Below are 14,924 nucleotides of genomic sequence, written 5' to 3'. Positions count from 1 at the left end.
AAAAGAATGGAAGCTATGGACCAGGTTCTTGTTAACAACTGACAGGTACAGTTATTAGGAATAAGTTAACGGGACACGATGAAGTACTGGAAACAATAGAAATATACAGCAGTCTGGATACATAGTATAAACGAATCTAGCAGTAGAAAAATTCCCAGAAAACTACCAGAATCTTGCCCGAGAAATGGTAACCACGCAATTACCGTTTACAGGCATACAAGTTCGGTCCTAGACAGCTGTAGCATTTCTCATTTTTATTTTCAAATTCCAACTTCAATCAAGCTCTGATATGCCAGTGCATATCCTTTTAAGTATAAAATAGTTCACTGATTAGGAGCAACAGTGCTTCCAGTACAGTGTACATACAGGTAACCTGCGCCCTTAGGGCCTATCAAGCGGCCCATACCTGTATTTCTTGGCAGAGCATGTATCAAAACTTCAACCGACTAAAATTCAAAAACATTTCATTCTTTCAATCAAGGCACGCTGATGAAACAACTACAATTAAGTTACTATATATGATAAATAAATTTCAGCGTTGGTATCTTCTGTAACAAGTTCGTCGGAAAAAAAAAATCTTCTGTAACAATATTAATTAAGCTAACAGACAAGTTACATTTTGTTCCCTTTCTCGAAAAACAGTTACATTCAAGTAAGACAACACAAAAGGCGTCACTGCACGGCTCCTTTTTGACGATCCTACAAGCCTCACTCTATGTCTATAATTCTCCTCTAGTATATCAGTTATCCAGTTATATCAATGAACCACAGCCTTGGCAAAAAATAAAAGAATTGGCATTCGTGTAAACCATATATTGTATCACACAACTGAAACAGGAAACAATAAAAGAATGGCAACTGAGCCATCATCTATGCTGAAAGAAGGCCAAGGTATCCTGCCACCAGAGTTAGGAAGCATGATATCATGTATGCACCTGCCACAATATAAGGTTCCTTTATGCCCCACAGCCTGAGGTAGTAATGTGAGGGACGAATTCGCAGCGGATATATTTTTGTTCCACGGAAAGAATTTGTAGCCATACGGAAAGGAACCTGAGGCAGAATAGAAATTACAGACCTTACAGTCATGTTCTAAATTGAGAAGGTCATGACACTACAGAAGTGCTAACAAAATGGAACAATGATATTTGAATTCTGATAGTAGCACCCTTGATTATGAGTAAACCAGAAACATAACTTGCACAATTTATGCTCCATATAAGATCTGGTGATGCAAACTAATAAGAATTCATGATATAACGAGAAAGATATGTGAAAGCAATAATAACTTTAACTTGCAGTAGCTACTAGGAAGAAGCAACACAAATATATATATATATATATATATATATATATATATATATATATATAAAATAAGTTAGGTTCGTTAAGTTTGTAATAAGTTGCGTTGCTCACTGGTTGTAGCAATCTATACCAAAATGGCTTTCTTATGACATCCTTGTTCAACATCTTCAATTCCATTATTACACAGGATAACATGAAGCATGATCACATTTAGTATTACAACTATTGAAGAAAATGAAGGAACGGAATCACACACCTGCAGCGTTGCAAACAGTAGCTCAAGAAAGAAGATACTGCACGCAATTAACATTGGAAGGAACATTCCACTGCATGCTGCAATTGCAGCAACTGCTCCTCCGAGTGCAAAGGAACCGACCCGGCTCATGACTATTGAGGCTCTGTATCTGTTATGAAAAAGAAAGCCAGTGCAAGCACCTGACATCGATGCTCCAAAAACACTGAGCTCTGCAGAAATTATGCAAAGCTAATCATGTTACAACATTGAAAAGGAAAAACTAACATCAAATACTAAATTACTTTTTAATAATCAATTTACAATAATTGCAAGATCAATTAGACAAACTCGCAAGATAATTCTCATCTAGAAGACCCCTATGTGCAAGGAAAAGCATCATATCATATGCCAGTTTCACAAAAGAGGACTATTTCTACTCTTCCATTTTTACTGCTCCGAACTAATATTAAGCTGATGGAATATAGAACCTAAAAAATCTATTGGCTAAGTTAAACATAGGATTTGGAATTGGCATATTTCACAAGCAGAAGATAATATGCTATAGCAATTTAATAAATTTGAATAGTCAATATACTCAAAATAGCTCAACAAGCTTACCAGAGCAGATTGGGAGAGCAGCAACAGACAGTCCTATGAGTGCTAAAGCAGCAATACCGCCAGCCAAGCCATCAAGACCATCAACCAGTGTTACTGCTGTTCCCATGGAAAGAGAACATGTAGCAGCCAGAACCAAATAAACTTTTCCCATGAATGCAAGGCCAAGAGGTGGAGGCAGAGGAACCAAAAATTTCCTTCATCAATAAATTGAATTCAGTCAAGCAGTAGATGGAGCAAGGCATATATAAGTTACTGGTATGCTTACATGCTATATGGTGTCAAAATATCTGCAGAACCCAACCAGATAGAGAAGTAAGTCCCAGCGACAATCTGCAAAGCACACAAGATAGTTTCAAAGTTAAATTCAGCATAATATGAAAGAACGTCGTATTTGCAGATCCACACTTTGGAAAAGAACAACATACCTGAACCAAGAACCTTATCCATTGTGGTATTTTACGATTGCGATCTGTGGCAAGACTTGAGATATCATCAAGCAACCCAAGCATCGCAAATATGAGGGTAATCATAGCTGCTCCATTAACTCCATTTGAGTTGGAACCAACCTCTCTTCTTGCAACAAAAATACCAATAGGAACAAAGAACAATCCTCCCATTGCTGGGGTTGGCTTTCTACTTGAGGGAGAAACAGATTTTCCTCTCCTCCGGAAATGTTGGATCTTCAAGCTATCAGCGACTGGTGCAAATAGAAATCCAGCAAGTGCTGATAAAACTGCTGATATTAAAAAAGGGCGTGTCAAGTAAAAAGAGTCCAGGGGTAGTCTAACAATCTTCCAAGAACACCAGTCGACAAATAAAAGTAACATTGCTAAGAAAGCAACCAGTCCAACATTATTCATCAGCCCTTGTTGAGTTCTGGGAATTAATGTAAAGAACTTTTGTCAGAATCTAGTTAATGAAGCTGTAAAAAAAATCTTATCTGTCCACATTTGTAGTATGACTTTCTTTCTGTTCCATTTATCACGACAAACAGGAACTACATAATTTCCCTCGGGACAATATTAACCTGGAAGATAGTAGCATATGCCCTTATTGTACAACTAGTACTCCATATTCATAGTACATACCACATCCAAGGATAGTTCAATAAATGCTATGCACCCATCCCATGAAAAAGAATGAGTAAAATGCACCACCGGTCCCCAAACTTGTCTTGTTGTGTCAATTAGGTCCATAAACTTCTAAAATGCATTTTTGGGTCCCTAAATTATCTACAGAGTCCATCCAAGTCCAAAACATGCCACGCAAGCTTCCAATGACAACGTGGTATGCCACTTTGGCGCCATGTTGGCGAACATAATAAAAAAACCCTCAGCGGTCCACATCAACCCCATTCACCATTATTGGATCTCCTCCTGCTCTTCGTTCCTCCATGGCGCCCGGTGGCTGCAACCGCGCGGCGGCCGGCCGGCCAGCGGGGCCTCCACCGCGAAGTTGCAGAAGCACCGTGTAGAGCTCAGGGTGCCTCTGGAGTGCCAAGGCGAGGTTGCCTCTACGGTCGTGGACCTCTCCGCTAAGGTCCACACCGGCAAGCGGATGGCGCAGGCAGGCGACTCAAGAGGCCGGCGCGTCCCGCAAGTTGCGACTGTGGGCGAATGCAGCCGAGATGCAGGGCCAGTGAGCGGACAGCGCGGACAGGTGGCTCAGGTAGGAGGCCGCCGGCGAGAAACGCGGCCGACGAGCCGCAAGATGCGATGGCGGCCGAGCGACGCGGCCTGCTGGCTGGGAGGCGCGGTCGACAAGCAACTGAGCGAATGCGGCCGGGATGCGTGGCAATCACGCGTCCGGCGAGCCGCAAGACGCGACGGCGGCCGAGCGACACGGCCGGGAGGTGCGGTCAGCGAACCGCACGAGCGGGCGAGCATTGCAGGTCGCGAGAAGCAACGACGAGAAGCGGATGGCACTGCCGCCGAGCGGCGATGCCGAGCAAATGACGCGGTCAGGATGTGCGCCGGCGAGCTACGGCGGCGCAGCCGACGAGCGGAGTAGGTGGGATGTGCGGGAGGGCGACACTACTGGGGTTGAGGTCGTCGCCGGCCTCATCTAAAGTTGCAAACATCAATTATTCTATCATGGGATTCAAGCTTTCTTGTATCCACCAAGCTCGTTGTCATTCTAGGAAATGGAGGATAGCAATGAGGATGTATTCTTCAATGAGAAGCGGAACCAGCATGCTTGGGGAGTTCGGGGCGTCGCCGATCCCACCGAAGAGGGAGCGGAGGAGAGGAGGATAAAGAGAGGACCTGGACTGAATAATGATAGGAATTAGGGGGGGGCTTTTGTATATATTTGACAGCATGGCGCCATGTGGTATGCCACGTCGGCATCGGAAGCTCACATGGCGCGTTTCGGACCTAGATGGACCCTTTAGATAGTTTAGGGACCTCAAATGCATTTTAGAAGTTTAGGGACTTGGTTGACACAGCGAGACAAGTTCGGGGACATATGGTGCATTTTACTCAAAAAGAATTAACATATAGCCATATTCCTATATTGGTACACTACTTTGTTCATACAAGAACTTGAGTTAATTGCACTTATGCTCCTTCCACTGCCAAGTAAATAATTCAAAACTGCTACTCTACAAACCCCCTTTCCCCCTAAACAAAAGAGAGGAAAAGCGGTGATATATGCCCCAACCTCTGGTTTATAGGATTGTCAAGAAAAAAAAACTACTTTACTTACTTGCTCTTCTTATGCCCTTTGTCAATTGTGGCGAACCTATGGGCAACAACAGTCAACGCTCCCTCAGCCCGGCTCTTGCCAGTCACCGGTAACTCAACATCCCCGAATGCGATCAACACAACATCCTCATCACTCCACTCACTCTCACTTGAATATGGAACAACACCAAAATCCTCCTCTCCATCATCATGTGCCAACGAGAAGTCCCCAGGATCCTACACCAAATCACTACAAATTGTTAAACAAGCTACTTCATAGCAAACCATTGTTACTCGAAGGGGAGAAGTATCGCAGTACATCATCGAATGCTGTAGTAATAATTTGAACCGGATTACGCCTTCGTGCAGTTCTTGAGGTTATGCTTCTGAATTGGGACACCTGTAGAAGCGACTGGGATCAGTTACATAGTTTCAAACACTCCCCCTTAGGTGGTGTTTGGATAGAGTATGGGAAAGGGAAAGGGAAACCAGACCAGATAGGATAAGAAGAGGTGGGAAGGGGAAAGGGAAATCAGATTTTATCCCTTTTCTTTGTTTGTTTTTTCTTTGGTTTGGGATGGGGTTAGTAGTGGGACCCACGAAGCAGGCAAATAAAAACAAGAACTGTGACTATCCCAATTCTCATTTCCCAGTTCCCAAACGCCACCTTAGTGAAAACAGAAACTAATCACGTGAGGTTTAAAGTACAAGCCAAATCCTACCGCTCACAAGCCAAGTAATGTTCATGCAAGTACCTAAGAGAAAAATCCGACGTCAAGGTCTACGGAACTTTTTTCGCAAAAGCAAGAACATGACCATTCCGAGCGGATTTCTGAATCAAATGGCATCAAATCGAACTACGCAAACAACCTCGCTGAAATGTGAAGCAGTGCGAAAAACGCGGAGATATCAGAGATCACTTGGACTTGCGCATTCATTCATGCACTACGGCTCCACGGATATCAAAGAGGCGGAAATCACGAGGAAATAAGCTAGCAAGAGGAGAGGGGGGAAAAAAAGGTGGCGAGAGATCTGCAACTTCACCTGGACTTCCGAGGGACGGCGGGAGTAGAAAGAGGGAAGAGGCAGCCGCGGCGGCGGCGGCGCGCGGAGAGGCCGCCGGAAGCAGAATCGCGGGCGGTGGGTTGATGGGTGCGCGGGAGAAGCCATGGTGGACACCTAGTCGGAGATCGGTAGGTATTTTTAGACAGCGACGGCGACGGCGATGGCGATGCTCATCGGTGGGCTCGAGGGAGAGGAGCCTCGTGGACTCGGTGCATATAGACCGCTGACCCAGACTGCCCCGGTGTTCTGGTGGGTGCACGAGGCGCACTGCTTCAGCTTTGGCTTCGAATTACTGATCCGTCCATTCCAAGGTTATATAAAAAATTGGATCGCGATTAATAATTATGATCCATTTAAGAGTTTTTAAAAATATTTAAGATATAATTGTAGATTTGTAGTGCTATGTGTTTGCGGTTTGCCCGTGATCGATTTACTTTTTCACTAGGTTAGATTCACCGAACCGATTCCGCCACAAGCATTTGTGCCTCAAGCTGGTGAACGGTGATAGGAAAATCCAAGCGGCCGAATGGTATTGGAGGTTTAAGCCGACGATCAAGTCTCCATTTGTCACTAACCAGCGATGCAGGAACAGCGCTCACCCATGGAACAATTCAGACGATGGCCGTCGTCATGGTCTTCTCCTAAAATTGGGGGAAAAGAAAAACAAGGATGTACGACAAAGAAAGAATGTGAGAGCTCCCATTGCATTCTATGCCAGAATATTCCATCTCTATATTTTTTTTATACGATGTCGTCAAGGCGAAGCCAAATGACAAGCTGCGGGGAAAACCAGGACAAGGTAGCTGCTGGAGCATCTGCAGTCCCATCTCGTTGGATTTACCAAAACAAGCCTGAAACTAACAAGAGTAAACAAGAAAATGAATCGAGACTTTCATGCAAATAAAAATGGACAAATCCACATCATTTTACTAGGTGTATGCTGTATGCCCAAACCTGTCAAAATTTGGCAACTTTAGCTTTCAAATCAAACAGCCTGATTGTGAGCAAAGAAAAAAGAAAGACAAAAGGTACTAATACGATCGAAAAACGCAGCTCCCGATATGAAGGTAACTATGTCAGGGTGGAGCAGTTTGTTTGCCCTCGGTTGATGCCATGGCCGAAAGGATCAAAGGATTTATGTTTGTTTGCCCTCAGTTGATGCCATGATCTGGCCAAAAGGGTTTATGTTTTTCCCTGATTCAATCTTTTCCATCAAGAAAAAATATGACTACCACGGTCTTGATAAATAGCCAGTTACCTTCGTTTTCAAGAGTCCCAATAAAGTGCAACTTATAGAAGAGAAACATAATCTAGTAGGATATATTGCTGGGTAATAACAGGGAAGGTGCAATTTAGCAGCAGTGAGGCAAGAACCCCATGAGTTATCTCCATTCTTCACCAATCAACATTTTCATTTCCAGGTGCTCAGCTCTAGAACCCAGGATCACGAGTTAGCAAAGCTTAGGGTGACGCAAGGAACAAAAGAAGTCAAATAATTACATGTGATGAAGTAAAAGGTACAACAAATGTCAGCCAAGTCTTGAGCCATGCTTCTAGCAAAGGTGCAAACTCACAGGCAGCATGTGACAAAAGATCATCATCTAGAAGGCAGCGGGTGGGTTGCGACTTGTGAGGAAGGCCAAACTAAATTCATGCAACCTGAGCAATTTCTTCACACTCTAGAAAGGAACCTCCTTTTTTTATTATAGTTGTCAGACAGTTTCATTGACACAGCCTTTCGGGAATTCTTCTGTAATCAGCACACCTGCAAAGAAAAATAAGCATGGGTTATCAAAACAATGCTCCAATAATAGCTGTGCATTGCAATATAGGTGCATGAAAGTAGTTACTCAGCAGGACACAAACTGAAAGCACATGCAAATTTGCGAAGAAGAAATGATACAATTTAATCCCCTTTTTCCTATGCCTTGCCATTTTAACGAGAATACTCATAGGATAGCTTGTGTGAAAAAAAAAGTTATTTATGATGAGAATTACAAGAATTCCACCTTCTTTCTAACAAGTTCAGACCTCTGTGGCATGAATCATAACCAGAAATCAGAAGTGCTAAGCTTGCATATCAATATAAATTTGCAGATGTAATATTTCATTTAATACATTCCTTTTTCAGATGCCAGAAGTTTTCCCAGTTTATTCCATGCACAGATTTCGTATCACATAGGTCATAGAAAATGGTATGCCTTCATGTAGGTAGAAAAGCATGATTTGAACTATTTATATTGTGAACAACGTTCTTTTGCTACTAAAAATCCCCTACAAACACAATGAATAAACGAATTAAAGTTTATTATATCTTCAAAAGCAACATTAAAAAATTTTCAGTGTCTGATTATATCCATCGGCCACTCAATGAAAGTTGTGCATCGCGTCTAAAAAGGTGATACATCACAGAAAACTGGTAGACACCATTCATAGCTAACCTACTAAAAACCACGAGAAGATAGCCTAGACCACTTATTTGTACAGAAACAAAGAGAAAAAAAATGTCACTTTCTAATGAAGTCTATATCAAATATCTTACTTCCATCTTTACTGATCCTATTCTTTCTTGGAGACGAACCAAACTCCTATTTATGCAGAGCATCCACAACCATCACTCTGCAACATAAATAGTACACGGATATCAAGCTTGGTATATCATTGTTTGAGTTAAACACTCCCATGGAAGATGTTAGCAATATATTCCACAATGATCTACTCCCATCTCTAGGAGCAAGAGCAAACCAATCTATCAAGTTGAGGAAATTCATCATTTCTCCTTATGATCCCTGTTACAGGTAAACTCATTGCATTTACTTTCAACTCTTGTTAATGAGTACAGTAATACTTATCATACTTGCTTGGCATACCTTACCAGAATCTGGGAGACGTTCTTGCTTGTGCTTGTTGTTTACTCAGCATGGATCTGCCCATTTGAACTAGCATTTCTGAGACATCTCTCATGGGAACTTTTTCTGGTTGAGAACATTATCGATAGCTTCTTTGCAATAGATATCATTCTCACTTTTTTTATAGCATATCTGGATCAGAAGTCGTATCTTCTAGTGGATAATCCAAAAAGGATTGCAGCTAGGTCAGCATCTCCATCTTAACTATGTTATACCTACTAGAAGCATGCACTAAAAATAACAATTGCCATGAAACTGAGAATAGCCTGTATGCAGATATATCTCCTCCTGGTTCATATTTGATGTTTGTTCAACAATTCCGTATCAATCATTTGGGCTACTATTTAAAAAGCGCGCAAATGGTCTTGCCTATAGGATGCTTAACATGCTTCGGTTATGGCGCCTCCGACGCCTCAGTGCTTTATTTGCCAGGTATGAATTTTTATTTCAAAACTCGAAAATAAGATGGCTAAAAACTAATAGGGCAAAGCATCTCTTCAAGGCTTGAGAAGGATATCAGATTGGACTACTACTGGACAAGATGCATCAAACTAATTTCTGTAAGTGTGTATGTTCCCTTCAGAGATGAAACAAATCAACTTATGATGCCTTCATAGAAGAAACTTACTCAGTATGTTTGAGTAAATTCTGCAGGTTACTCTTTTTGCAGTACATTGTTCAGGATGCTTCAATTACTTAATAGCTGATAGATACCCCAATCCAGCAAGAACCTGGATAGGAGCAGCAATACCAAACTACAGATCAGAGAGCCTATGGGTTAGATATGTTACATCAATCTATTGGTCCATTACAACGCTCACAACAACCGGTTATGGGGATTTGCATGCAGAAAATCCAAGAGAGATGCTATTCAGTACGTGCTACATGCTCTTTAACCTGGGACTGACAGCATACATCATAGGTAACATGACAAACCTGGTTGTCCAAGGAAGTTGCCGTACCAGAAATTTTGTAAGTTCCCTTCCAAACACCAGCAGCTACTCCTTTTATAGTTCCGGTGATGTTGATATTACTGCTTTGTATAACTTAAGCAAAAGGACAGAAGTAGAAAATAAATAAAAAAGGGTTTCAATTGTTAGACTGATATTCTATTGTAAAGCATATGCATCCCAAGTACTATATGCCAGGATAACTCAGAAAAATATTACCTTCTCTCTACATTTGTAAGTATCATGCCTAGATTTCCAATTGTTTAGTACTCTACGATCATGCACGTACAGCAAACACAAATTAAAAACTTAAAACTCCATTCATAACATGCACTTACACATATTTGAATTGTTCATAGATTTATCTTTTGTTTCAATGTTATCATCAGTTCACGATATTTCCTTTCTCCGATGCTGCAGAGAGACACAATCCATGCTGCTTCTCAGTTTGCTGCAAGAAATCAGTTACCTAAACGCATAAGAGATGAAATGCTAGCTCATATCTGCCTAAGGTATAAGACAGAGGGTCTCAAACAGAAGGAAACTTTGGACAGTCTCCCAAAGGGAATTCGATCAAGCATAGCATACCACTTATTCTTCCCGATCATCGAAAAAGTCTATCTTTTTCGCGGTGTTTCCTTTACTTGCATGCTCCAACTGGTATGAAGCACAAGAAAACTAGTTTGCTATGCTAGAGGAAATAAAGAATGTATATGATAAATATAAAACAAATGAATGCTCATGAATTGTCCTTTCTTTGCAGGTCACTGCAATGGAAGCAGAGTACTTTCCACCACGAGAACTTGTCATATTGAAAAATGAAGCACCGACAGATGTTTACATATTAGTTTCAGGAGCAGTGGTCAGTACATCTATAGTTTTGATGGTTACCATTTTTCTTTAGTATCTAAATCCAAGCATATTATCATTTATTCATTTTGTTACCTTCTTTGCCAGGAAGAGCGGATTGAGATTGATGGGGTTGAAAAAGTATGAACGATCACATGTTTATTTTTACATTAATGAAAAAGAGCATTTAAGAATTTAAAGCGCATAACTAAAAACTGCTGGTTCAGGGAGTACTGTCCACTGGTGAAATATTTGGTGAAATCGGGGCTCTCTGCAATGTTCCCCAGCCATTTACAGTCTGTACAACCAAAGTTTCACAACTCTTGAGGGTGAGCACAATAGTGCTAAAATCAATTCTTGAGGATAACAAAGAAGACAAACAAATTGTACTTAACAATATATTTCAGGTGTTTATTATTTGATATAATCATGATATTATGTTATATAATTCACTTGTTTATGCAGAAAAGGAATTTAATGTTATCATCCATCGTTTGACAGAAAACAGGGAAATCTGTAGGAATGCATAATCAACACTTCAGAAAGTACAATAGCCATTTCACCTTCAACCAAGTCAGTCAAGAAAGTGAATCAGAAGGAAAAGGAAGATTGACATTGTGTTGCGGAGATGAGCACTGTAAAAAAAAACTTGAAGAAATAGATAGCCATGGACCAATTCATAAGACTGCAAAATACAGTAAATTCAACAGAAACAATTATTTGCTTGCTGAAGGTGAAGGCATCGAAAAACATATTCCTGCAAAAATGATGTGTGTGGAGTGTATGGACAAAGGCAAGACAGACGTTCATCAACAGATGTTGACTGACAGTAGCATCACAGGATCTGAAAAGGCCCATGTCATTATGCAAAACACACAGGAACACGCAAAAATCAGGCAGTCAACTACCCCAGGTAAGATGCTTGCGTTCTCGGTGGCTGGGAACCTTCAGGAGATGACTGATAAGTGCACATGTGGTGGCATACGTTCGGATAAGGATGGTGGTTCTGTGGTCTCAGGAAATAAAAGAGTGACGATTCACATGTATTCACAGAAGAACACAAATTTGAGGGTCCCTGCAAAAGTTATAAATCTACCAGGATCTATGGATGAATTATTCACTGTAGCTAGTAAGTATTCTTCAATTCATACACATTATTACCATTATCACCATCCATAGGAGAACTCGCAGAAGTCCAAAAGGAGCTATGACTTCTATGTTCTAAGTACAAAAGGGTTGGAGCTTCCTTGAGAAGTCCTTCCAGCTGCAATATGTTAGGAGAGTCTAGATTTCACATTGCTTATTGCTGGAGTATTTTGATTTCCATTATATACAAAAATCAAAAGTTTCTGAACAAAGTAAATACAAAATGGTAAGAGTAAGACAAAGTACTGATCTGAAAAACCACTGCCAGGCTGCAGTCTGCGCTGCATACAACTTTACTGTGTGGTAAAGAAACATTCTAAGTTTAAGTTGTGCAAGATTGACTCATTATCACAGAACTAAATCTCAGTATGCAATAGGTTTAAAGGTTTTTTAGGAAATCAGAAATAACCAAGATAACTGAAAATCTCAACACTGTTTTAATCAACAAAATAAACCGAGTGGGTAATGTGCTATGTCCAATTGCTAAAGCACAAGGTCCTGTGCATTTTTTTGTGGAATACGCAGGAGAGCTGTGTATCATTGCATTAAGATAGGAGAAAAAAAGGCTCAAATAGCCATAGAAACGCACACCACACACCCACCATGGGACTTAAATTACATACGCGCCCATTTTAGAATGAGACGATCAACCCTAATCAACCAACGCTGCTAACCAACAGATCGAGCAGCGGCCAGATTACTAAGGTCCTGTGCATAGTCACCAAAAGGTTTTTTTTTTCTTTCAATAGAGTTTATGGTACAATGACACATGTGGTATTGCACGCCAACTGCCACCACACAACTAGTCAGCATTGGTTGTTCGAAGTCGACACTGATTTATGAGTTTCCAGTTTCTTATTGTTTCATTATAATATTAAGCTATATTTGTATTGGTTTAGTGTGATAGGGGTGCCCATGCCTAGTCCCATATACCATCAATGAAAAATTACTAGAACAGTCAATACCATACTGTCTTATCCTACAATTTTATGGTGCAGGTCAGAAGTTTGCTGGTCATTGTCCCACAAAACTGCTAAATCAAGAATTTGCAGAAATTGAAGATATTACAGTTATTCGAGATGGTGACCATTTGTTTCTTATGGAGTCTTGATTATGGAAGCTTCGCATCATAAAAGACATCAATTACGCAAAGAGCAACATTTCCTTTCCCCTCTAGAAAACCAACAACTAGAGGAGTGGCTGCTGATTGGCTCGCTTGCACGGTTTTTACCCATTTATGAGCCATAGCCGCATGTTCTCTGTGTTTCAACCTCAAGTTCTAACAAAGAGTGCAATAAGGCCTCCCAGGATCATGGTTGCCTACTTGAAATTCCTTGAAGTAGCCACAGACTTCCCAGATCTCTGCCAAATGTTGATTGATGCAAGTCCCTGCATGAGTTCTATCTTACTCATTGCATGTGCATGTAAAAGTTTCTTAAGACCATTTTGTAATTTTCGTTTTATGAAGGTAGTACAGCATAAACTACTATAGCTATTCGTGAGCTATGTCATAGGAACTACCTAAAAAGCAAAATTTTGATGTTGGCAAACATAATTGTGGAACTTGGTGGAATTATGAAGAACATTTGCTACTTAGGAGAAAATCAGAGCTACATTTTTTTAGGGAAGTAGTGTACAGACTATAGAGAGATGAAGAAAGTTATAGTAGCTCTGTTCTGCAGACTTAACCTTGGTTTAAGTAATCAATATCAGATAAAAATGTATAGAAAAAAAAATCAGCCATCCTATGAATGAAATTGTAGATCACATAGCAATAAAACCACATGGAACAGGATGCAAGTGAAAAGTACCGCACATAAGTCAAATTTGAGGACCGGGCCACAATTCAGCATTTGCACTTCTATGTATAAAAGCTGCTACCCAGTGTTGTATCAACTGAAACGTACTTAAATTCCTCAACCACATCAGTGCATAACAACTACAAACTCTAGTGCTTTGGATCTTATTTAGAAAATCTATGCTATATTTTGAAACACAAAGTCAGCGGTCGGATGAGCTGCTTTTACTGCTGAAGAGAAAATTTGTCCAGATTACTTTGCCAAAGTGAGATGCAAAACAACTAGTATTTCGAATATGAACTTCAGCTAAAACAGTAGCAGTAGTGGGAGATCATAACAAGTACCTGAACACCCCAAACATGTAAATTACATATTAATTTGGTTCCAAAATCAGAGATCAAAGTAACTGTTTCGAGTGATCAAGCATCTTCCAGAGTGCAACCCCGGATACTGTCAATCGGAGCTACAAACCAAAAATTCCACCCTGAACCTACACGAAACAGATCCATAGAAGAACTCGAACGGCTCAACAACTACAGGCAGACTCAATCATCCAATCTGATACCAACGGGATCAATCCACCTCACACACCACAAGATAGCAAACAGGAAGTAAGCAATGCAGACCCGAAGTTCCACAAAATGTGACCGCAGGTTAGGGGATGATTGGGGAAAGCGGCTGCACCTCGAGGTGAAACTCGACCGTCGGGCGCGGAGGACGCCGGGTGCCGGGAGCCGCGCGTGCACCGACAGCGGGCAGCGGCAGGAGGGGATCGGCGGGATAGCAGCGGCCGCGGCAAGCCGGCAACGGCAGGGAACTCCAACGGCCCAGCCCAAACTGCGCAGTCGCCGTAACTCGCTCAACGTTTTTTTTCCGGCCGTTGGATCAAGAATCTACCGCGCGGTTTATACGGGGTTTGGCCACGAAGCAGCCAACGCGCTGGATTATCCAAAAAGGCAAAAAAAAATCCAACGCGCTGACCAGTGGCCACCATGTCCGCTTCTCTTCTGCTCTGCTTCCTTTCTGAGCTCATTCAGAGAGAGAAAGATGGTCCGCCACCGCCGACGGGCCGATGATGGCAGGAAGACGGCAACATGCCCTAGTGCAGTTGGGGGTTGGGGGTCACAGTAGCCGCCATGAATGCCCGGGGCTTTCAGCCATAACCATTTGCGGGGCTTTAAGCCATAACCACTGGTGTTGACCTGCCATGAAAGGATCCTTTGCAGTTGAGCTATGCAGATCGTACAGTAAACAAACTAACAGCAGGGTGCTGTACTGAAAGACGACTAGAGACTAGAGATGATAGTAGAGTGCGGGCGGGCATCATGCACGGCGGTACGCGTGTTGAACTGTCGGTAGCAGAA

At 41.6% G+C, this 14,924-nt stretch overlaps 2 protein-coding genes and 1 long non-coding RNA gene across 8 annotated transcripts; 1 reads left to right on the top strand and 2 right to left on the bottom strand.

The window, feature by feature from the left end:
• Positions 1-565: 565 nt before the first annotated feature.
• On the bottom strand, positions 566-6,081 carry LOC117858967 (phospho-N-acetylmuramoyl-pentapeptide-transferase homolog). Of its 2 annotated transcripts, XM_034742128.2 has the most exons (8): positions 5,887-6,080; positions 5,162-5,242; positions 4,865-5,079; positions 2,584-3,034; positions 2,424-2,488; positions 2,159-2,352; positions 1,562-1,770; positions 566-1,053 (listed from the first exon to the last, which is right to left on the bottom strand). In XM_034742128.2, exons 1-8 carry the CDS (start codon positions 6,010-6,012, stop codon positions 871-873), a joined length of 1,524 nt encoding a protein of 507 aa, XP_034598019.1. In that variant the 5' UTR covers positions 6,013-6,080; the 3' UTR covers positions 566-870. The 2 variants fall into 2 exon arrangements, with proteins under 2 accessions (XP_034598019.1, XP_034598021.1); XM_034742130.2 differs by lacking the exon at positions 5,162-5,242 and having other exon boundaries at positions 5,887-6,081.
• A 1,188-nt stretch (positions 6,082-7,269) lies between these two features.
• LOC117855765 (uncharacterized) lies at positions 7,270-8,923 on the bottom strand. 2 transcript variants are annotated; one of them, XR_004640567.2, is made up of 3 exons: positions 8,783-8,923; positions 8,450-8,696; positions 7,270-7,672 (listed from the first exon to the last, which is right to left on the bottom strand). It is a non-coding gene; the product is annotated as an uncharacterized lncRNA (long non-coding RNA). The 2 variants fall into 2 exon arrangements; XR_004640566.2 differs by having other exon boundaries at positions 8,778-8,918.
• Positions 8,461-13,256, top strand: LOC117855762 (potassium channel KAT2). 4 transcript variants are annotated; one of them, XM_034738137.2, is made up of 11 exons: positions 8,461-8,705; positions 8,786-9,001; positions 9,093-9,248; positions 9,319-9,376; positions 9,471-9,788; positions 10,187-10,426; positions 10,530-10,628; positions 10,724-10,756; positions 10,843-10,944; positions 11,117-11,744; positions 12,760-13,256. In XM_034738137.2, the coding sequence occupies exons 1-11, from the start codon at positions 8,590-8,592 to the stop codon at positions 12,870-12,872; spliced, it is 2,079 nt and encodes a 692-aa protein (XP_034594028.1). In that variant the 5' UTR covers positions 8,461-8,589; the 3' UTR covers positions 12,873-13,256. The 4 variants fall into 4 exon arrangements, with proteins under 4 accessions (XP_034594028.1, XP_034594027.1, XP_034594029.1 ...); XM_034738136.2 differs by having other exon boundaries at positions 10,843-11,022; XM_034738138.2 differs by lacking the exon at positions 8,786-9,001 and having other exon boundaries at positions 9,192-9,248; positions 10,843-11,022.
• Positions 13,257-14,924: the final 1,668 nt, after the last annotated feature.

This window comes from Setaria viridis, chromosome 5, assembly GCF_005286985.2.
Source record: "Setaria viridis chromosome 5, Setaria_viridis_v4.0, whole genome shotgun sequence".
NCBI classification, from domain to species: Eukaryota; Viridiplantae; Streptophyta; class Magnoliopsida; order Poales; family Poaceae; genus Setaria; species Setaria viridis.
This window is presented reverse-complemented; position numbering and strand designations above follow the sequence as displayed.

Excerpts from the sequence above, each read along its gene's own strand:
- LOC117858967 (XM_034742128.2), bottom strand. The coding sequence starts at position 6,012 with ATGGCTTCTCCCGCGCACCCATCAACCCACCGCCCGCGATTCTGCTTC. Across the intron at positions 3,035-4,864 it reads AAAGGGCATAAGAAGAGCAA|AACTCAACAAGGGCTGATGA; the intron begins GTAAGTAAAGTA and ends ATTAATTCCCAG. Across the intron at positions 1,054-1,561 it reads TACTGTTTGCAACGCTGCAG|GTTCCTTTCCGTATGGCTAC; the intron begins GTGTGTGATTCC and ends ATTCTGCCTCAG.
- LOC117855762 (XM_034738136.2), top strand. The coding sequence starts at position 8,590 with ATGGAAGATGTTAGCAATATATTCCACAATGATCTACTCCCATCTCTA. Across the intron at positions 9,377-9,470 it reads GATGCATCAAACTAATTTCT|GTTACTCTTTTTGCAGTACA; the intron begins GTAAGTGTGTAT and ends TAAATTCTGCAG. Across the intron at positions 10,757-10,842 it reads AGATTGATGGGGTTGAAAAA|GGAGTACTGTCCACTGGTGA; the intron begins GTATGAACGATC and ends CTGCTGGTTCAG.